Source organism: Vipera ursinii, assembly GCF_947247035.1.
Source record: "Vipera ursinii genome assembly, chromosome: 5".
Taxonomy (NCBI): Eukaryota; Metazoa; Chordata; class Lepidosauria; order Squamata; family Viperidae; genus Vipera; species Vipera ursinii.
The window spans coordinates 54,257,723-54,281,513 of NC_139518.1; the positions used below are offsets into that span (position 1 = coordinate 54,257,723).

The 23,791-nt window shown below is 39.5% G+C and overlaps 1 protein-coding gene and 1 long non-coding RNA gene across 5 annotated transcripts in view; both read left to right on the forward strand.

Moving 5' to 3' along the window:
- The first annotated feature begins 563 nt into the window (after positions 1 to 563).
- LOC310641388 lies at positions 564 to 2,848 on the forward strand. The gene is made up of 3 exons (XR_014492723.1): positions 564 to 1,078; positions 1,569 to 2,248; positions 2,684 to 2,848. It is a non-coding gene; the product is annotated as an uncharacterized lncRNA (long non-coding RNA).
- Positions 2,849 to 8,779: 5,931 nt separating this feature from the next.
- The window catches only part of FHIP2A (FHF complex subunit HOOK interacting protein 2A), a 38,960-nt gene continuing 23,948 nt past the window's right edge, over positions 8,780 to 23,791 (forward strand). For 3 of the 4 annotated variants that reach the window (XM_083364092.1, XM_083364094.1, XM_083364095.1), the window contains exons 1-5: positions 8,780 to 11,080; positions 16,631 to 16,709; positions 17,523 to 17,692; positions 18,774 to 18,878; positions 19,054 to 19,176. In XM_083364092.1, the coding sequence (XP_083220218.1) occupies positions 11,036 to 11,080; positions 16,631 to 16,709; positions 17,523 to 17,692; positions 18,774 to 18,878; positions 19,054 to 19,176 (522 nt within the window). In that variant the 5' untranslated portion in view covers positions 8,780 to 11,035. The remainder of the gene's footprint in view (positions 11,081 to 16,630; positions 16,710 to 17,522; positions 17,693 to 18,773; positions 18,879 to 19,053; positions 19,177 to 23,791) is intronic. The other variant, XM_083364093.1, reaches the window with a different exon arrangement.

Sequence of the window (23,791 nt, forward strand, 5' to 3'; positions counted from 1 at the left end):
CCAGAACTGCAAAAATCTGCACCTCCTCAACACTACAACACAGGTGCATCAGCTGTACTTCCAGAACAGCACACAAATCCAGCCTGCACCTCTTCAATGCCACAACACAAGTGCGCCAACACTTCAAACTGCATCACCTCTCGCCAATGACAATGTAACTTCCAGTAATCAATAACGGTTGAATTGACAGTCAGCACAAGCCTTAGGGACTACACCACAGCTGAATGCTCTTGCAGCATCGTTCTATCCTGGTACACCTTCCCCTTATTCACCAGAGAACTTTCACACCCAAGGGGTCCCACGAGTTTCTTTGGCATCAAGGAGTGGGGGGGTCAGACCGTTCTGACCATGCCAGATACATGATTTGCCGAGAGCTCCTCAACTCTAGCCTCTCAAAGTTTAATGACCGTCCAGAGACCTACAGATCCTGGAAAGCAACCTTCAAAGCTGCTATTGCTGATCTCAACTTCAACACCAGGGAGGAACTTGATCTACTCATAAAGTGGCTGGGCCCAGAATCCGCAGATCGTGTTCAAGGACTGAAAACAGTACATGTTGACTCCCCAGATGCAGGTCTCACTGCTGCGTGGGCATGACTTGAACAAACCTACGGAAGTCCAGAAGCATTAGAGAATGCCTTATTCGAAAGACTACAAAACTTTCCAAAGTTAGGCAACAAAGACAATTACAAGCTTCAAAGACTAAGTGATCTCCTCATGGAAATAGAATTGGCAAAAACAGACACACGTCTAACTGGTCTGAGCTACCTGGATTCCTCCCACGATGTCAATCCAGTGGTGTCAAAAGTGCCATACAACCTGCAGGAGAAATGGACACAGGAAGGCTCAGATTACAAACTACGCCATGATGTTTCCTTTCCCCCATTCTCATATTTTTGCAAATTCATCAGCAGACATGCCTGGACAAGAAATGACCTCAGCTTCAACTACCCTGAATCCAGTGTGTCTGCTCCATCATCATCATCAAGGTTCATCGGCAGTCACGCCTGGACAAGAAATGATCCCAGCTCCAACTACCCTGAATCCAGTGTGCCTGCTCCATCATCATCATCATCAAGGTATGTTAACACAGCAGCTCAACACAGAGACTCATGTGGAGCTGTGCTTACAAGAAAAACGGACATCTCGCCTCCTGTACCATCTCCTCAATGGAGTGATTCAGGTGGTGGGAATGAAGATTCTAATCGTCAGCGCCCTATTCACAAAAGACCTCACCCTCTTAGAAAATGTCGTGAGCTTAGAGCAATGACTGTACAAGAGCAGAAAGAGGTTCTCCAAAAACTTGGAATATGCTACAGGTGCTGTGCTTCATACGATCATTTTGCTAAAGATTGCAAAGCCTTTGTCAAGTGCACAGAATGCGACAGCGACAAGCACGCTACAGCTATGCATCCTGCTCCACTTCTAGGCAATCCACAGCAACCACCTGCATCCAACCCTGCTTCAAATTATGGCGGGGAGCAGCATGGCGGGGAGCAACTAATTCATGATCCAGTCTCAAATGTCTCATCTTCACCCCAATCCCCAACTTACCTTGTTCTGCTCAAGGACCAACAAGCTCAAGAATTTAAAGGCACCAAAAACTTTCATCAGACCCATCACAGAGCTTGTCCTGCTTTCACCTCTTGAAGACTGAATTCGTCGCTTTTCCTGGTTGGATCCTGACTTCAAGAAGAAAAGTGATTTGAACTTTAATTTAGACTATTTTAGGCTTGTAATGGCAGTTCTTATTATTGCAATATGTATGCATGTTTATTTCTTATATCTCTCAGATTTTTATGTCTTATATATCTCAGGTTTATTTCTTATATCTCTCAGGTGTTTTATGACAACAAGCAATTCACGAACGTGTATTTGCATTTGAATAACTACCGTTATATGATTTTCTATAGTGGTATTATGAAATACCAGACGGGGAGTGTGCTGCCACCACGTGGTTGTTTGGGGAAATTATAATATGCTATCTTGACCTGGTCAGCCAAACCCCTCCTTCTCTATGACATATTTCCTCCTTCTCTTGATCATGTGCCTTACACCCCCTCCCCTTTCTGGGATGGACTTCCTCCTTCTTGCTCCCTGGGGACTCTCCTCCTCCATAACCGGCAGACACACGTGCTCCTCCATGACCAGCAGACACTGAGTCAATACTGTCTTTTGACCTTGGAAATATCATGCGTTATCATCTAATTCACCTCATCTGCTGTAATCTACACTACATGCAAATAAAGGTATTTCTGGATGATAAAAGATATTTTTATGAGTTCTGCTATCTGGAAAGAATTGTTAATAGTGATAACATCTGCTTATACAGACCAGCACAGGGGTCTTAACAAAGGGATCAATCACAATACAGCAGTTTGATCCAGAATAGCCTCTCTCTCTGTACATGTGTGCAATTTTGATGCCTGTGCAAAAGATGTAGGGCTTTGCTTGCATTGCCATTTTGACTATTTGGACTTTCCCTACAGAATATTAGGCAAGCCATCTTGGTGTAATGATTAAGGCACCAAGTTAGAAACTGGAAAACTATGCTAGATGAATTTTGAACATTGGGACTTTTACTTAAATTTTAAAATCATTAAATAAAATATACAGCTTTTTGTAGGAACAAATTTTTTTGTTTAAGTCATATACAGTTTGCACTCTTTTTGCTTCACATCTAGGCAAAGGTGAATTGCTAGACAAGTAACAAGTCTTCATGACACTGGCAAGACCTACATTCTTCACTACAGCATCTTCCCTGTGTCCAAAGGAAACTTTGAAGTATATATCAGAAATGCATGTCCAGTTCTGCAGTACTCAAGGATAAAGATAATAACACCCATTCATATTTCCCCGTTTGTATAAGAGTCATGCTGTTACATCACTACATTGCAGAGCAGTTCTGGCTTTGATAAGCTATTGTCAATATGTTGCAATTTCTCTACAGTTGCTTCCAAGAATGACATCCTCTAATTCAGTATTTTTCAGACTTCACTCTGTAACGGAGACAGTCATCTCTAAAGAAGCCCAAAAGTTGGAGAGTTTGAAATAAAACTGGTTTATTAAATTACCAAAGGAATATAGTGATAACAGGTTGAGGCCATGAAGTTGACACATTTTAAAATTGACTCATTTGAATTAACACTACTCTAATTCCTTATATAGATGATTGTAAAATAATTATTCAATTAGACAGTAGCCCTTAGAATATCGTGAATTGTGATATAACCTACACAAGATCTGTGTTGGCCTGACAATAGGTTATTGGCATTGTCTAGTAATCACTATATTACTTTACTAATTTGAATAAACCAGTTTTATTTCAAACTTGAACATTATAGAATGCCTATAGATGTTATGTTGACTTTCATGAACAACATAGAGGATGGACAATCCAAAGAAACTTCTGCAGGACAGTGTACTAGCTCCTATGCTGTTTAACATATACACCAATGACCAACCATGCCAGACGCTACTAGGAGTTTTGCTTATGCCAATGATCTGGCAATAGTGCGTAACTTTCAAGGCTGCCAAGAAAAAATTGACCAAGGGTCTGAACCTAATGGCTATGTGCCACAGGGATAACCAGCTGAAGCCAAGCCAGCTGAAAACACAATTCTGTGTTTTCCATTTTAAAAAAATGTGAGACATCAAGAATACTGCAAGTATGGTGGGGTGGTACAGGCCTAGAACACTGAGCTACCCCCAAGTATTCAGGAATAGCTCTAGACCACACACTTACCTTTAAGAATACCTGTTTTAATACCAAACAAAATATTTGCTAAGAACAACAATCTGAGAAAAATAACGCACTAGATGGACGCCCAACCACACACATTAAGAACTTCCATATTAGAGCTACATTACTCTGTTGGAGGATATGCTAGTTCTGTTTGATACAGATCAAAACATGCAAAACAGGTGGTTGTGGCCCTAAATGAAAAAGTGAGGCTGGTTACCGAGGTGTCTAAAACCAACCCCAATACAAAAGATGGATTATTTAGCTGGTATACCCTCTCCAAAGTTCTGCCACGAAAATGCTGCCCAGAAAGAATGGGTTAAAGTGACATTGCAGAAACACACCTATTATACGGCTATCAACCTCCAAGGTCAAGGCTGAGATCAAGGAATAGCTTCCTCAAAACTTCTGTACCTCCTAACAAGTAACTGCCACAGACAGCTCTGGAACTATGAAAGGCGAGTAAGGAGCTACCAGACAACTGAGCACAACCACATGATTGTCTGTTGCCTGGTTAAGAATAACCTTGGCCTGTATGGAAATCATTAAAGAGACTTGTGTGCTGGGATAGAAAGATCAAAGAACAATTTAAGAAAATGTGTTTTCCCTATAGAAGATACTCTGTGTGAATGTGGGAAAGAACGATCCATCTCACACACATGCTATGGTGCATATGATGTCCTTCAACATGTACTAGGAGGAAGACTTCATGCTGTTGATGTGGCCCAATACTGGGTGAATGTCACCTAGCTTTAATTCTATTTATTTTACATACCTTTTATATGCACAATATATCTATGATCTATTTTATACGTATTTTACCTGCTCAGTGTTGAACATTATATGTCTATAATTTGAAGATGCTTCTGACACAAATAAGATTTCAAATTTTCCAGCCTTTGGGATTTCTTTAGAGATAAATGTATCCATCAAAGAGTGAAAAACAGGGTACGTAAGCATCTCATCAACAAAATGATGAAAAATTCATGTATCACATTAATCAAAGCCAGATGCACAGCAAGTAATAGAACATCTAAGAGTTTTAGGGCTTATCCTCATTTTTCTCTAACTGCCCCACAAACTTTTACCACATGATCTACCCTCAAAGCCTGACTGCATCTCAGTTTAAAATTATCATTATCAGTTTTGATGTCAATTTTTTTTTCATACTCCTATTTAATATGGAAATGCTCTCTCTTCTCTGGTCACTGCCTTTCATTGTCATTTTGGCTTGGGTTGTTTTCTGCAGAGGCAAGATTGTTATTAGGCCGTTTTACTGAAGCCGAGTTACCACTCTCTAAGCACTCCTTAAACTTTGTGCTAAAGTCCACATACAAATAATAATATTAAAAACAATTAGTTTTCAGTCTTTGTTTTCTCCCATAATTGACCCAGTAACGAACTTCCCTGCTATGTACCCCAGCCTTTTCTTTATCCCTTTTCTTGTAATTCCCAAGTTTAAAATCAAAGTCAGCAGTCTTGTTTCAAATTCACAAGCAACCAGGTTATGTTATTCATCATGGGCCACTTTTGCCACTACTTACATCTCAGTATTATTTTGTTGAAGTCCCCTTTCAGTTTATTAAGAGGGATTGTGACTTATTTCACTCATCTGCCTTCAGCAACAAACATACATTCATTCAGTCCTAAAACTGGTCTTTCAGGACTACAACTTTCTCCATCTGCTCCATTCAATTTAATATATTAAAAATGGACAAACATGACCCTGGCTGTTTTATCCACTTACTACTGCTAATCTCTTTCCTGCTGAGGATGATGTTATCATGGTCCTTGTCATATTTGTCCTCACCAGTCTGTTCAGTTCTCCTCCTCTTCTTCCATTATCCTGGTGGCCCCATATGTTGTTATTGTCACTACTTGTTGAAACTCAACAATGCTTTATAAGGCCAACAAAAACAGCAAACAAAGAGTAGGGGGGGGGTGTCCTCCACTAGGTAGGCCAGATTATGAACTCACCTTGGCAGAAAAGGTGAAACTACTTTTACTGGGATTAGTTTTAAGTCTTGCAAGTCTGATAGCGCTATACGTTCCTCTTCTCATATTTCAGTGAATTAAGGAAATCTTTTTCTGTGATCCTTCAAATGCTGTCAAGACATTCTGGATTTTAAAAATGTTTTAGCCCACTTGCCTAGGCAATGCCTATTCCTGTTACAAACAGCACACACAGATTTGAATAGTACAATAGTACAATAGCAGTAATGATGGACCAGGATGTAAAATTTCCCTGTAAAAGGTAAAATACAGTTAAAGAAAATTGCAGATAAACTGCATTAGAAAGACTGGTAAGAAAAAATAAGTTCTATGAGCAAAAAGAATTTTCCTTGCATTTGTACATATTTTTTCTATTTTTTAAATAATTTATTCAATTTCACATGCACTTTTTTCTAAAAATGAAAATTTAAAATGGGGTTTACATACTTTGTATAAATCAGGTAGTTTTTCTACAAAACACAATTCCCCCCCCTAGAGGTTTATAGCATCCACTTTAAAATGTGTAAACCTACTGCCATCTGCAGGAAACATCTGATTTATTTCCCCCCAGATGTAAATTGTCTATTTCCTCATAATTAGAGAATTCTTCATAGACTTCATTTTGTATTTTGTTTACACTGCAACTAATAATATAACTAATGATCAACCTCACAAATCATTAGATATCTACAATGGATAGTATATTGGCTGCTTCAGTGTATTTAACTGAATAGATTGAGGTGGCGATATTTGAAAGAAAACAAATCTGTCTGAATTTATTCAGTTATCTTCCATGACCTTCCTTTAAAAAAGCCTATTCAAACATTGAGAGAGCTCAACAATTATCAGCATAATTCCCTGTAGATTTATCCTTTCAGTATTATATCATGTTGACATCAGTATGCATGAAAATTGCGTAATTGTTGATACCGTAAATTCAAAAAATTGCGGATTTAAGGCAAGTATAACACATGCATCCTTAATTATGCATTCTCTGCCAAGATCCAATATGGCCAAAGTTTTGCTGTTGCATTAAATTCATTTTAAGAAAAAAAACTATTTGTATATGATTTAAAGACACCCTGCACTGATTTATAAGAATGAGCGATTTTTGTTTGTTCTTTCAAAATTGACATAATTAAAATTAATTTTATAAGTTTATTATAACTTTTTAGAAAGACAAAATAAAAAACACAAGGCTTAGGAGCTTCAACTGACTTCCCCCAAAACTCTAATAACTCTAATAATAAAACATTATTTTATGCTACGAGTGGTATAGTTAAGTAATACTTTTATAGAGAAAACTCAAGTCCTCTTAACTGATTTCCAACAGAACTTTTTCTTAGCCAATTGAGATGAAATGTTGAGTGTAAAATCCAACATATTTGGATTTTAATCTATAGCCATGAGGGACAAAGCCAATGCTTGTAAAGTCAACACCACTAAAGGATTTTCCAATACTAATTTGAGACTGTATCTCAGATGGCAGAGTTCAATTCAGATTTTTAGTGAAATCAGGATAGTTTTTAGACTTATTAGACTTGGGTGCACATTTAGGCAGACAGAATGAGGCCCTCTGAAATATTGTTTTAATCATTATGACAGATGTATATAGTGTGTCATAGAGCAGATAATGCACTTTTAGTTGCTCTGAAGATTTTGATTGTATATATGACGTACCTACTATCGTTCAATGAAAAGGATGGTGCTTTTGTTATATCTAGAACTTACAGATAATGTTTTAGACATTTCATACATAATAATAATAATAATAATAATAATAATAATAATAATAATAATTTAATTTCATTTCTATACCACCCTTCTCCCGAAGGACTCAGGGCGGTGTACAGGGCAATAAATACAATAAAAATACAATGTACAAAAGTTAAGAAATAATTAAATATTGTAGCCCAATTACAGTAAAAATTAATAAAATTATTAAAATACCCCAAACCCATCAGACCAGGCCGGCTTGTTCAAATAAATAAGTTTTTAGGTCACGGTGGAAGGAGCAAAGGTCAGGAGCCATCCGGAGCTCAACTGGTAAACAGTTCCAAAGGTCTGGCGCGCCCACAGAGAATGCCCTCCCCCTGGGGGCCGCCAGTCGACACTCTCTGACCGATGGCACCCTGAGGAGGCCCTCTCTGTGGGAGCGCACTGGACGAAGGGACGTTGATGCCGGCAGCAGGTGCTCCCGTAAGTAATCCGGACCCATGCCATTTAGGGCTTTATAGGTCATCACCAGCACCTTGAATCTCACCCGGAGGGCAACCAGAAGCCAATGCAGCTCGCGGAGTAGAGGTGTTACATGGGAGTATCGGGAAACCCCCACCACCACTCGCGTGGCCGCATTCTGCACCAGCTGAAGCCTCCGAGTAGTCCTCAGTACTGCAGTAAACGAGAGGTCACGAGCGCATGAGTGACTGTACACAAGGCATCCCGGTCCAGATAGGACCACAACTGACACACCAGGCGAACCTGGGCAAAGGCCCCCCTAGTCACAGCTCCTATATGATCTTCCAAGGAGAGTTGCGAATCTAGGACACCCAAGTTGCGAGCCCTATCTACGGGGGGGGTAATAACTCACCCCCCATAATTAGAGGTGGAATAATCTGAATTTCCCGAGATGCCGGCATGTACAACCACTCAAGTCTTGTTGGGATTGAGCCAAAGCCTGTTCCTCCCCATCCAGACCCGAACCGCCTCCAGGCAACAGGACATCACATCGAGGGCATCACTAGGGTGGTTTGGGGTAGGGATGAAAAGCTGGGTATCATCAGCATATTGATGATGCCCAACCCCAAATGATCTTGCCCAGTGGCTTCATATAGATGTTGAACAGGAGAGGCGAGAGGACCGACCCCTGAGGGACTCCACAAACGAGAGGCCTCGAGGCCAACCTCTGCCCTCCTGCCAACACCGACTGCGAACATCCCAGGAGGTAGGAGGAGAACCACTGCAAGACAGTGCCTCCCACTCCCAACCCCCTGAGACGCCGCAGTAAGATACCATGGTCGATGGTATCAAAAGCCGCTGAGAGGTCTAATAGGACTAGGACAGAGGAGCAACCCTTGTCCCGAGCCCGCCAGAGATCATTCACCAGTGCAACCAATGCCATCTCCGTGCTGTACCCGGGCCTGAAGCCCAATTGGTACGGGTCCAGATAATCAGCTTCCTCCAGGAAGAAAGGGAGCTGATGCGCCACCACGCTCTCAACAACCTTCGCAAGAAAGCGAAGGTTATAAACTCTACAATAATATTCTGGCCATCAATTTATCTTGAGAAAACATATCCACCTGGAAATTCTTCTGGGATTAAAGTCTTGCTATTTGTGCCAAGAGAATGAGCTGTGTAATAGTTGACCAAGGTGCACATTGTCGTATCCCTCTTGAAAAAAGCAGGTTTGGAGCCAGGTTTGAGGTAAGTTTCTGTTTTTTCCCATACCAGGAGGCATCAACAACACTGACTGGTTTTGTAACCATAATATGGTTATGCTTCAGCTGATGAATCACCACATATCTGAAGTCACACACAACATCACAAACTATAAAACCTTCATTGCAGTTTGAGAGCAAGCAACTAAATTCCATTTTTAATGCGTGCCATTGTGTCTACAGTAAAAAGATACAATAAAGGTTATCTATCCATCTATCTATCCATCATGTATCATCTATCTATCATCTATCTATCTATCTATCTATCTATCTATCTATCTATCTATCTATCTGGAAACAACAGGACTTTTTAAAGGCTCTGAAAGGCCAAAAATGAAGAATAATTATCTGAACATTCCCCCTTTTTCTCATTCATCTTACCTCGAAGTCAATTTTTCCCCTCCATTATTCTTTGCCCATTGAAAACAATACTATATTTGCGTGGGGAAAACTGTACATTTAGAATATATTTTAGAATATATTTTAACCGATTTAACTGCTTTAAATGCAAAATTGCTGATCAAAATACCGATCATTTCAAATACAGTTTCCATCAGTTTATACTGGCTGAGGTTCCTTCATTGTGGGCACCTGGAGGCGCCCCCCTCCCCTTTTAAAAATATCCTGGATGACGGTAGTACCTGTTGCTAGCTCGTTGCAAACGCCGTGTATGTCCCGAGTTGCCCTCAGAAAAACAGACTTGGCTTCTTTATCCGGCGGCTAAGCCAGAATTCATCCCGGAATGTTATTGCGTCAAGGAGCGAAGAGGCAAATCGCCCACCCCCACCCCCACCCCGCTCTTCCGCAGGCCGCCCCGGCCACGAATTGGTGGGCCGGGAAAGGCGCTTGTTTTTTTTAGCCAGACCCGACTGGCGCTGCAGCGCCTGGCGAAGCGGCAAATGGCCCCGCCCAGGCCCAGCCGCTCGCTGCTCGCAGTGGCTGCGGCGGTCGGCTCTCGTGCTGCTCCGCGGCGCTCCCTCGCTCCCTTTGAGACGCAGACAGGTACCGCCCTCTCGCTCGCAGTCCCGGCGGCACATGGGGAGATGCTGCTCGGCTGCGCCCGGTTAACGTCGGGGGGGCTTCGCTTCTTGCGCTCGCCGCCGCCTCCTCCTCCTCCTCCTCCTCTCTCTTGGTCCGTCTGAGCCATGTCCGCCAGAGGTGAGTGAGCATCTGGGTCGGGACAGGAGGTTGGGTCGACCCCTTTTCAGCCAGCGAAGGCTTCGAGATAAGGCCAACTCGCCGCCTCTTTCGCCTCTTCCTCCCTCGGCCGGTAGTTGCATTCGTGTTACCGCTTTTCTCCCTCTCTCGCCCCCCCCCCCCGCCGCCTCCTTCCCCTGCAATAGGCACCTGCCGTGCATCAGAACTTCGCTCTGCCTCGTCGGGCATTTGCTTGATCTTGCGAGGGAGGCAGGGAGGGAGGGGAAGGAGAGCTGCGCTTGGGAGATCCTTTAGTGGCCGTTGGCGTTACACCACAGCGCTCTTCTGTGTAGTTCTTCTCGGAGCCCGCGTTGTTTTCTGCTTAAGCGGCTCCGGCTAAAGCGCTTGCAGCACCGGCGTCCGCGGACGTAGCGGCTCTCGGAGGCCCCTGAGAGGGGAGGGAGCAGAAGCGACGGCGCCCTGCGAAGGCGCTCGGCTTCCGGCTTCCGGGCTCCGTAGCCGAAGCCCGGCGCGGGTGGGTGTTCGCCTCCTTCAGTGCCACGGTGTCTCCTGCGGCAGGCGGAGCTGGGCAGCCCGACTTGCTTCGGTAGCCGATCCGATCCCCGCTGCCCGGTCAGCCGCATGCAGCCCTCACCCTGGAGCGGAGGCGGCGGATCGAAGAGTTCTCCAGATCCTCCCGTCAGCGGCTGCTCCAGTCCAGGGACAAGATGTTCTCCAAGTTCACCTCCATCCTGCAGCACGCCGTGGAAGCGGTAAGGCCACCGGCAGCGCCCGCCACGCAAGGCCGGGGCTTACCTCGGGCCTAAAGCTGGGGAGAACTTATTTTTCAGGGCCTTCTCGGTTTCCCTCTCCTGTTCGACCGCCTTCGTCTTTTTGCTTCAGATCACCTAATAATTTTATTTAATTTTTCCTGTTGGGGAAGAAGGGGAGATCGCACCCGGATTCAGATGGCAAAGTAGGCTATAAGAACTTGATATAATTCTCGCTTCCTTTTTTTTCCTTCTAGTCTCTAATTGAATTCAGCTACATAGCTCAGTTTCCCTTTATTTGTCCATTTAAAAAAATATTTTATAGCCCTCTTCAATTATGCTTCTGGGCCTGGACTACAGGAGGGATCAGCAAATAGACAAATGTTTATGTTAAAACATAAGTGTAGCCAAATAAAAGGCTAAAAGGCTCTGGTAAATATAAAAGGTACCCGTTTTGCAATAAAAGACAATTAGACAATTAACATGGGTGTAGTGCTATTTTTGGAAGCCTTTAGGACAATAGCAAAAAAGACCTTTCCACAAAATACAGCTTGTGTTATATGTGAGTCTTCCAATTTTCGTTTTCAGAGGGGGCCGTTGTTTCTCCAGTGTAGGGTGTGCTTTGAAGAGAGGATCTGATCTGCTATCAGATCACCGGATCCTTGATTTTAAAGATGTTCCCCCAGGGAGCAAAAGTGTAGAAATGAGGGAGTTTAATGGCTCACATCTGGTTCCTTATACCATCTGCTTATAAAAACCTAGATTGTTGGCAGGAATAGGATTATTTGAACTTAAAGGTAAAGGTAAAGGTTCCCCCACACATGTGTGCTAGTCGTTTCCAACTCTAGGGGCCGGTGCTCATCTCCGTTTCAAAGCCGAAGAGCCAGCACTTGTCTGAGGACATCTCCGTGGTCATGTGGCCGGCATGACTAGACGCCAAAGGCGCACGGAACGCTGTTACCTTCCCACCGGAGTGGTCCCTATTTTTCTATTTGCATTTTTACGTGCTTTCGAACTGCTAGGTTGACAAAGTCCCCTGTTGCATATTCAGCAAGAAATCAAAAAGATGACATCGTAAGCATAGATTGGTGCCATGTATGATTACGAAGCGTAGGTTCTTCATGTACTTTAATTATTGATAGATCCATTATGTGCCATCAAGTCATTTTTGACTCCAAGATGTGCTCATCATCTCTGTAACTCTGTAAGTCTATTTTCCTTCTGTTCATCCTCTTCTTTAGTTTCTATCTTTCCCAGCATAAGAGTATTTCTGGAGAGTTGGGTCTTCGCATAATGTGTCCAAAGTAGGATAATTGGAGCCTAATGATTTGGGTCTCAAGAACTCTAGAATGATTTGTTCAATGATCTTTTAAAGTACAACTTTCACTTCCACAGAGTGTCACAGGGGATAACATAGCTTGCATAATTCTGATCTTTGTAGATATAGATACATAACGGCATTTGAATATCTTTTCCAAGGTATTCATTAGCTGCTCTGCTAGATGCTAAGTTTATGGCATATTTAATCATAGGAGTCAACTAAGCAATTGGAAAGGGTGGAGTAAAAGCAGCATATTACTAGTAAAGCTGAATTTTTATAAGCATATATTTTTCATATAAGAGCCTGGCACAAGTGGAATTGCATCCTTGTCACATTGAAAAATTGACAACAGAAATTAATTGTAACTTTTATATGCCTTTAACCAGAAAGTTGTATTAAACATGGTAGGACTTTTTGCTAACAAGATTTTGATTAAGACTGTATATACTAGGACAGCGGTTCCCAATTTTTTGGCACCATGGACCAGTTTCATGGAAAACAATTTTTCCACAGACCGAGGTGGATGATTTCGGTTTCGCTTACTTACCTGCCATTTACCTCCAGCTGTGCATCCCGGTTCCCATGGATTGGTATCACTTTACAAAGTATAGATTCAAGTATAGTAGGCCCTAAAGAAATATGAGTTGACATAAGGGGGAGTTGTGTGACATCTGCATGCATAGAAAACTTGTCATACGATCCACACAAGTTATTCCTACAATTAATCTATGCTGAACACATAGCATCATCTGTTCCTCTGCAAAGGAAATGCTTCCTTGTATACAGCTTGATTGTGATAAAAGCTCATGTGTGCGCACGCGCACACACACAAACACATTAATATAAGTATAATTTCTGTGAGTAGATTGCATCCCAGCCAATTATATAGATCAAGGAATTATTTCTGCTACAAGAACTGAAACATGAATTTTATGTTGCAGGTAGCATTAATTCCTTTATGTGTGTGTTTCTGTGTGTGTGTGTATAATAATAATTTTTAAAGTTTTTAAAAAAGATAAAACTAATTCAAATTAATAAAAAGTAGGGAAGAGAAAAGAAAAAGAAATCAAAGGGAAAGCTAAAACTGCAAGGAAGGGAGAAAAAAAGATAAAAAGAAATAGCTTCTGATTATAAATTATAAATTTACCTCTCACTCTAAGGTTACAACCTGACTCATGGTTCAGTACATTTCAAATGCTGCAGAGCATTTTTCTGTTTGGATGCCACATGTATTTAAGAAGTCACATGTTTCTAAAATACTGAAGGTAATTGTCATTTGAGTCAATTTATGGTTATCCATGGTTTCTCATATCTGTGATTGATAGAGATCAAACCTTAGTATATGTAAAGCTTTTAATGTATCCTTAGTTTTGACCTTGTACTTTGTTACTTTAGGAAAGCAAAGAATAACAGATGGACTTTTGTGGTTACATACAAATAATCACAATGTGTTTTCACAATGTCTGTTTATTTGCTCCTTCTCATGGTGGAATTCGCAGTTGTGCCAGTGAATGCCAGTTCTATAATCAAGAATCTCCTATTCTAATATCATAAAAGAAAGTAGAGCAGGGGTCCCCAACCTTGGCAACTTTAAGACCTGTGAACTTCAACTCCCAGAATTCCCCAGCCTGCCATGTTAAAGTTGCCAAGGTTGGGGACCCCCTGAAATAGAGAGCAGAAAAACTAATATGACCCAAAAGGTGCAAATGGAGCGTTTCTGTATATCACCAGCCAACCAAATTCAATCTGAAGAACAGACCACCTGAAGCCCTATCACTCTGACCCAATGATACCCATCATGACTGAGGGAGGAAGGAGGTATATTGTAAAGAAAATATCTATGGAAGGAAAAGAAATGAAGTTCTCAGGGGAAGAGGATAATTGTAGGGTCTGGAATATAACTTTTCAGTTCCCATAGATTCAAGATCTTGCTATACACAACTTTGATATCCACAATTTTACCATGGAACAGAAAATGCAGACCACTTATTTGTACAAATTACATTTTTAATTAGTGTGTGTGTGTGTATTATTTGCATTAATCAAGTCATACATCTTATGCATTACTTAGAAACACTGGTGTGTTGGGGCTTTTAATACTAGGGGTAGGCAATGGTATTGCTGTTTATTTTCCAGATCATAACAGTTGGTACATACATATTTCAGTGCACAGTAAATAAAATTTATGATCCATATGGAAAGATTGATTTTATTTTATGTTTTTACAAAGCAAGCCCCAAAGAAATTACTGTAGAAATGATTGATTTAGAGCACCAATCCCATTAGCAGGTATTTTTTATCAGAGTAGTAAAACTCAAATTATTAAATAGTATGGGTCTCTAACTGCTAGCTGAATTTACAAAGTTTTACATACTTTTAATTTTTTGTGTTCATTCAGAGTTTGCTGAATGAGCAAAAAGAAGAAGAAGAAGCAGCTAGTTTTGTGGCTCATTAAAATCACTAGCAGGGTTCATATATGCTAAGCCTGAAGAGCCACAACAATTTGAATTGTTGGACATTTTTGGTATTTTGGATTTTGAAAAAATAATTCAGGTATTGAATAAGTCACAAATGGACTTTTTTATTGATGGAATGGCTGCTGTAGTAGTATTGCCAACCACAAAAGAAAAACATAAAGTAGGCACTGACGGGTGCAAAACAAGTGAGAAAAAACACACGGGCATATCCAGAACTATACCATAATATAATTTGTATGGTTTGATTTCCAGAAAGTAAGATCTTAACCACTGTAGTTGAGAATTTGTTTCCTATTAAAGTTAAGCCAAGAAACTAATTACTAGGCAGCAATTTAAGGAAAGCAGGATTTAAAGCCTTGGGGTAATGATGATTTCAGATCATATTTATTATAGTATCTAAGATTGGGTGTAGGAGGAAATTATGCTAAATTAAACTAGACTATTCTAGTAGCCACAGACCCTGTTTTTTGTTTTGTATCTTTTTTTGTTCCCTTTAGTGAAAGCTCAGTCTTTTCTTCTCAAATATCAACTAAGAAAAGCACTAGTAAGGTCTGGGAAAGGAAGGTAAGCCACATGATAAAGTAAAGGGCTTGGCCAATCAGAAAAAGCTCTCAAGACACTTGAGATGTTCAATACATTAAAAGTTAAATGGCTAAGCCGTCCCTTACATCATGTGGTTCACCTCCCCATTGGCCAGAGAGATTGTGGAGTGGGTAGTCTTGTAAAAACAAAGGAGTTCTTTGGCATGTGTGGCAGAGGCAATATTAGCAACCATGGAGGAGGGTGTGTTGCAGGCATAGGCTTTTGTTGCAGGCATAGGTTTGTAAGCTTTGATCGAGGCAGCCCTAATCGGGGATCCATCTGCCATCACCAGGGTCCTGAAGAACTGCTGGCCCTGGATACCACTTTTAAATATCCCAGTGCCAATAGCATTTATGGCAGTGCTGGGCATCTTTATGAATGGACATCCTTGCAGGCCACTTTTCCAGGAATACTTGCGACACAACTACACAGTATGTATTGCACAGTCCAGAAGCCTTAATCTCTCCACTTCTTCCAGCATTGCCATCTCTCCAGGCCTAGTTAGCTCTCTTCAACAAATGAGTTCCATTGTCCTGCTGACCTTACCACATGTATCTCAAAGCTTTACCGTCACCCAGCACCTGGATCCTGGGCCATTAGCAGGGTGAAGAGGATAGCAAAGGGCAGCTGCGAACAGAGGTATATGGTGGAGTGTGGAATACCAAAAGGGTAGAGATGGGGAAGGGGATATAGCCAGGTATGTGGAGTTGAAGCACCCCTTCTATAAGTGCAGGCGGGCCCAAATTTTGATAATGTGATAGCAAGGGTACTTAAATGCTTGTAATCCTGGGACCAGCCATAAGTCCATTTTTTCAACACTGTTGTAACTTCAAACGGTCACTGAACCAAAGGTCGTAAGTCTTGTTGGGGTCCTTGTCATATTGCTTTTGTTTTGTTCTAATTTTGCCTTTTAACTTTTCCTCTAAATAAAATCAGAATAAATTTTATAAGTAAAAGTAAAAAAGTAAAAAAGATAATATACATAGCTCTATGGATCATTTTTTTCAGAATTATGTAACCTGATTTAATGACAGCTGCATTTTATATCATTGTCCTGTTGAACAATGTATCTGTCCAGTATATTTTGTGACAAATTCGTAAGTAAATTGCAAAGATGTTTAGAGGAATATAAAATACATATTTTATATCTTTCACTTGTTTGTATTTTTTCAGCTTGCACCTTCCCTTCCATTGCAAGAGGATTTTGTTTACCATTGGAAGGCAATTACCCATTATTACATAGAAACATCAGGTAAGACAAAATTCTTTGTTGTTACTTAGAAAGTAGTGATCTAAAATAATCTTCAATTTATTGCCCTTCAGCAATTCAGTGGATGGGAATTGTAGTTCCGCACATATGGCATACCGTACACAGAATCGGATCCAAGGAATAATAAAATAAAGGGGAATCTAGTTGATGACCTCTAGATGGTGTACTTGGCAACACTTCTGAAACACATTTGTAATGTTAAAAGTCCAGAAGTTCAGCTGTTGCAAGTTGTTCCTGTGACTTTGACTTTCTTTACCTTGAAATAACATTTATTTGTAGAAAGTTGCATAAGAGGAAATGGAGTAAACTTTCCTTTGGCTTATTTGTAACGTAACTGTTTCCTTAGATGAAATTGTACCTCCATTGCTTTTAGTGTTCTGAGATAAATAAATACCACTTAGGCTTCAGTTAATTTATTACACCAGTAGTATAAATGGTGTCTTTGCTTTTATTCATGGATTAAATGTATTTTACATTGAGATTTAATATCAGAAAATATGTGTACTTAGTAATATCGAAGATGGGGATATACAACTGACTTTTTTTCCAAGCACTTTTTGCAAGAGTTTTCTGTCCTTTTTCACAAAATGTCATCAACCATTTGCTTTAATAAGCTAATTCCAACAGATATGCACCAATTTCAGTGGTTAGTAAAAACAATACATACATTTGCCTTTTTTATTTCTTCTATCACGTGAGAAAATTTAAAAGTAAATAAAAAGAATATTTGCTATATTGGTAAGTTACTTATACCATGCTAATGAAGCTGCATCTTAATGTAAATGCTTTCTGTAGATGACAAAGCGCCTGTGACTGATACTAATATTCCATCACATCTGGAGCAGATGTTGGACATTTTAGTTCAAGAAGAAAATGAAAGGGAATTTGGGGAAACAGGGCCTTGTATGGAATATCTGCTACATCACAAAATCTTGGAAACTTTATACACCTTGGGCAAGGCTGATGTAAGTATATCAGGTTTTATCAATAAAGGCCAGACTTTATGATTGGATGTAATTTAACACATATTAAATCTTCATGTTCTTCCAGTCTTGTTGAACAAGAAATGATGCGTTGGAAATGATATTTTAGGATATTTTAGGAAGAGATATTGCTACTAAGAGTTAGAATCATGCATAAACACATGGCATACTGTATGTGAAAGTCTTGCAAGTTGGGCAGATTGAAAACTATTGAATGCTGAATTGGTTTGTTCCTGAGTTATTCAATCCTATTTTCTTACTGCCCAGTTTATCTTAGTCTTTACTGAAGTTCTCAGTTCGTGATTGATCTGAATTGTAAATCTCATCAAACTGTGCAGTATAGCTTTAAAGGCAAATCAGCATCCTTTCTGTGATGTTAACTTTCATTGTAGCTCCCCCTCCCATGTGTGAGATTGCTGCTGGGAAAGTGTCAGCATACATGGCCTCGTCTAGCAGTTTTAGGGCCACAAATGCTAATTACATTTTCAGTAAGTCATACCTAAACAACGTTGGTTGCTTTTCATCCAACCAATGCAACCATGCCTATGCACTCATGTATCACTGTTAGTTTAAAATGCTGGCATGATGTACAAAAAAGGTCTGGGCCAAGATTGATTCAGGTGGAAATATGTGATTCAGAGTCCACATGGGCAAGCACATAGCACCTGTTGGGAATCTTTAAAGAAACTACATTTCATAGGGGTCAACAATCATAGTAAGATATATTTATTTTAAGGTATTTCCAATAGGTACTACATGTTTGACTCTGCTGTGTAAGGTGTATTATGAAAAATCAGTTTTCTTAAATACTGTAATTGTGTTCTGTTTGTTATAAAATTTATTCTTGTTTGTTAGAAGAATAATTTTGTATTCTGTTAAATATTTGTTGCCACCTTTCAGTCAAAATAGAACTCAGAAGAGCTCAATACTGTACAAGTTAAAAAATAAATCTCTGTGTAATATCAGAAGCTTGTCAACTAAAGCTACACATATAAAAATATTGAAAATAATTGTTTTCATCAGTTTCCATATAATTTTTAATTTTTGCTCATTTTTTCCCTAGTGTCCTCCAGGTATGAAACAGCAGGTTTTATCTTTTTATACTAAACTTCTGGGAAGAATACAGCAACCTCTTCTTCCACACATAAATGTACACCGACCTGTACAGGTACTGGATTAATTTTAAAAATGGTACATTTAAAAATACATTCTTTTTGATTATTAAATATATTTGTTTTCTTATTTTAAGGACATCTAAAGTATGATTCTACAAAAGAATCATTAGAAATTGTTACTTTTTAAAAAAATCTAATTTAAAAAATATTTCTGTAATTTTTCAACAGAAATTAATAAGACTCTGTGGTGAAGTTCTTGCAACGCCTACAGAAAATGAAGAAATCCAGTTTCTCTGCACAGTATGTTCAAAATTGAAACAAGATCCATACCTGGTTAATTTTTTTCTTGAAGTAAGTTAATCATTGCTGTTTGTGCTTTTATTACTGAAAAGCCTGTTTAAGTGTTGAAAAATCAGTTTTTCTTAAGAGAGTCTTTTCAATTATGCAGAAAATTGTGCTTCACTAGCAGACACAATACTTTTATAAATACAATATTTAATGAATTATTTAAACCTTGTTAAGCATACTTTTCCATTTTTTTTTACAAATAATAGATTCAAATTTATTCATAAATCCAGCATAGCCTTTTACTTTCCTTTTGTACCCTAACATTCCTTGTAATATATATTTGTAGTACTTTTATTATCTTGAAGCAATTTAAACTGAGTTGCTTCCTAATTCAGATTCCTTGGATATAAATCTTTAGAAAGATTGGATTTGCATGAAAAAACAATACTAGATTAATGCGTACTTAGAATTTCCTCTTGATTTCAAAAGTTTTGCTGTTTTGTTGGTAAGCCACTCAGAGTTGTTTAAGATGGGCAGCCATATAAATCTTTTAAATAAGCCAATAAATAAATAAATAAAATTGAACTTTAAGTCACTTAAGCTTAAGTAGAAAATTTCTTCATCAAACTAGAAATAACAGCCTTCCAATCACTTTTGGAGCACATATTCACTTGATCCAGGTTATTGAGGATTGTGTATTCCTCAGGAGAAAAAATTAATTTCATCTCTCAGCCCACCTTTCATCATCCAGATCCAACACGGCCTTTTGTCATAGGGACTGATGCCTATGATGTAGCCCTGGGAGTGCTGTTGCTCATGGCAGATAACACTCCTTCATCCTATTGGGGGCTAATCAAACTTATCACAGCTCAAAAAACGTACACCATCTTGGAAAAAGAACTGTTAGCAACTGAAGCCACACGTGAAACTTGGTGGTATCTGCTGGAAAAGGCCATACACCTTGACCATCAGCTTCATCAGACAACCGGGAAGCTGAACCAAAGACAAATCCAGTAGTTGCTGCTCTTCTATTTTAATTTTAAAATTACTTATATACCTAGCAGCCCAAACAAGCATGCCAATGCCCAGTCCAGGAAGCCATAATAGAAACTATCAGACATCAACTGAGCTGCTACTACTATATCTCCAAAAAATTTTTTTGCTGCTTCCAATGTTCCACTGTATTTACTTCAGGAACTACAAGAACAGCCCATGCCTTACCTGCTACTTACCCAGGCCTATTGGAAGGAAATTGAAGCTATATATATAATAACCTCCCCCATGGTATTGGATCAAAATGTCTTATTCTGTCAAGGTTGAAGTTCTCGTTGGAACCTTGCAGTTTACTGTTCTGCATTTATGTCATGACAGCCCACCAGCAGAGTGTTTTGGTCCACTTAAGACTTCTCAGTAGATGGCTAGAGATTTCTGGTGGCCACATTACAAGATATAAGTAGAGCAATATATTGTTTCATGCCCAGTTTGCTGCTGGTCAAAGAATGTTCCAAGAAAGCCAGTTCTCTGGTGCTCTGTAACTTACCATCAAGACAATTGGACTAAATTTCTGGCTTCAGAAGAATGCGCCTAAAACACTGAACATCACATTTCTGTACAAATAACACCATTCTTATTCATTATGGTTTCCATCTTTTTTTTCCCCTCTGGACTCCCCTACCTAATCAATTACATCTGCAATCAATGCTTGCAGGAACTGAAGGCAATCCACCAAATCCTTCAGATATGGAAAGCAAAAAATAAAAAAAAATCATATAAACACTTTGCTGATCAATATCAATAACCTGCAGCTGCTTTATTAATTGGAGGCTAATTAAAGCTATGAATTACCCAGTAACCTATGTTAAACTACCTGCATCAAATAAGGTATACCATGTCTTCCATAGATCATTGTTGGCAGCTGATGCTCCAATGTCTCATTGTTCAAATCCTCTGCCTCCACCACCTATCGTGATAAATGATGAGCCCAAGTATGAGGTGACATATATTTTGGACTCCAATAAGTATCAAGACTGATTACATTGCTTGATGGACTACAAGAGAAATGGCCAGTGGTGGTGAGGATGCATTCCACGTTCATGCTCCACCTTTGATATGTCACTTCCATAAACAATACGTCCAGAATCATAAGCTTCCAGCTGAGGTTGGATGGAGTTCTGGGGAGGAAGATAGTGCCATGACCCAGGACTCAGACTCTTTAAGAAGCTGCTCTAACTGAACATGTGGAATACCAGCCTCAGGAGACTCTTAAGTCAGGAGTCACCTGAGGCTGATCAAACACAGGCACCATGGGAATGGCTGGAGTTGTCAGCTTCAGCTTCCAAGTTCTCAGATTCAGAGAGTAGAACAGTACAGGTGCTCAATGAGGCTTCTTGTCAAGCAAGGGACTAACACACTTGATTAAAGATAGCTGTCTGCAGCCTAATTTAAAAGGCAGCTTTATCTGTTACTTTATTAGAGACAACTGTCTGATTTCCTCCTTTGGCGTATCATTCTTGTGAATCTTCAGTCATGAAACTCTGACCTTGGATCTGGCTGACAAACCTAACTTGGCTCTCTGAACTTTGGATTGGATTTTAATTACTCTTCTGCATGTTCCTGTTAAAAGCAAAATTGCTCAGACAAGATTTCTTTTCCACAGGTTGTTTTGATTTATATTCTTTTCCTTGACTTCCACTATCTATTCTGCCTTGAGTAAATTGCTATTTTTACTTAGCAACTGTGTGTGACTTTTAAACTGTAATGGTATGTGGGAATGACCTTGGAAAACAGGGAAGAGGTATTGCCTAGGGGATGATGGGATAAGAGGTGGCATAACTCTCAACTGCATAATATGTACAGAGGGAGAGATGCAAAAGGGAATCTTCCTAACTTTTCAGGCTATTAAAAGAGACAGCAGGAGGTTTTTCATTATCAGACTATTAATGTAGCCTAAGGTAGAATTAGATCATTTGGTTGTATTTTCAATCTGGCCTATCTGGAAAGGCTGACCTAAGCCAAAGAGGACAATTTCATCCTTGAGAGGTGCTGAACAGAATTATTCTAGTGAAACAAATAGTGATGGAGATTCATCTCTTTTATCATAATTTTGCTAAAGTATTGCTACACAGACTTGGACATACAATTGTAACACTTATGGAAGTCATTTTAGAGCACTGCCAGTTTGGTTTTTTGGGAATAGTTCCAGTTAGTGTGCACTGAAATTCCTCACAATGTACAGCTTGATTCTGTTGTGGCTAATAAATACTAATTAGGTGCATAAAATTAATAATAAAATGGTGAGATCATTTTCAAGGACACAGAAGGACAGCTTATGCTGAAGAAGACTTCTCCACTAATTCCAGGTATATATGAACACTAAGGTATTTGAGACAGGTAGTTGGTTAGTTTTAAGTGTTTTTGGAAGAAACAGATTATCTAGAACCGTTCCAGCATCATGTTGATTATCCTTATAGATGATCTGCTAAGAGAGAGAAATGTGAAAGTATAACCATGTATCTGAATCACATTAGATACTACTGACTGTGCAGTAATATATTGTTGGACTGGCTGTATGGGTGATAGTTGGAATCACAGTATTGTGTATTTAGGGAACTTGGTCAGCTTCATTATTAAGGTGTGGACTGGAGTATCCAAAGGATCCATTTTGTGACCTGTGTTTAATGTCAGTACGAAACTGCTTAGTGAAATAATTAGGAAGTCAGTTGCATCCGATCTAGGTTCTAGTGTACTTTGGACACTGTAATGGCATGATGAGGACTAATAAATTGAGGCTGAATCCTGCTAAGATCTGTTGTTTTTTAAATATTGTATTTAATATTTATTTAAATATTTAATCTCACCTTTATTTATAAATAATTCAGTCTTAAAAGAAACTAAAAAGAGGGGGGGGAAACATTCCCCCATATTTTACATCAATCAAAACTAATGTGACAATGTCATGTTGTACAGATAGTTGCTACTTATTGACTACTTGTTCAGAGACTGGAGTATCAATGGTGCTGAATTTTTAATTCTTCAATTTTGTTAATTTGGAATTTAAATTTGTTTGTAATATCACAAATCACATATATAGATTATTTTATTTTTTATTTAAAACATTTATACCCATCTTTCAGCAAACTGGATGTCCCCCAATCAAAAATTAAAAGACATATAAAATTTATTTATTTATTTATTTATTTATTTATTTATTTATTTATTTATTTATTTATTCCATTTATATCCCGCCCTTCTCCGAAGACTCAGGGCGGCTTACAAGCTTAGCAGTAGCCTTCATTCTATGTATATGCCTGCTTATTAAAGCTGTAAAACTCAAGTATTTAAAACATTAAAGTATTAAAAAGAATAAAAACCTGGTGCCGAATCAGTCTGATTTTCTGATCTTCCAATGTTTGATGGAAAAATCAGGGATTTACAGACTTATGGAAGGCTAAATAGGTGGAGGCCTACTGAACTTCAGGCAGATATTCCGCAGATAGCCTGGCCCTAGGCCATGGGTAGGCAACCTTGGCTCCCAGAATTCCTGAGCCAGCCAGCATATGACCCTAGGCCATATGAGGCTTTAAAGGTGATGAGCAGCACTTGAATTGCATAAGGAAAGAAACCGGAAGCCAATGCAGCTCATGCAACAGAGGTTTTACATGGACAAACCTGGGGGGGG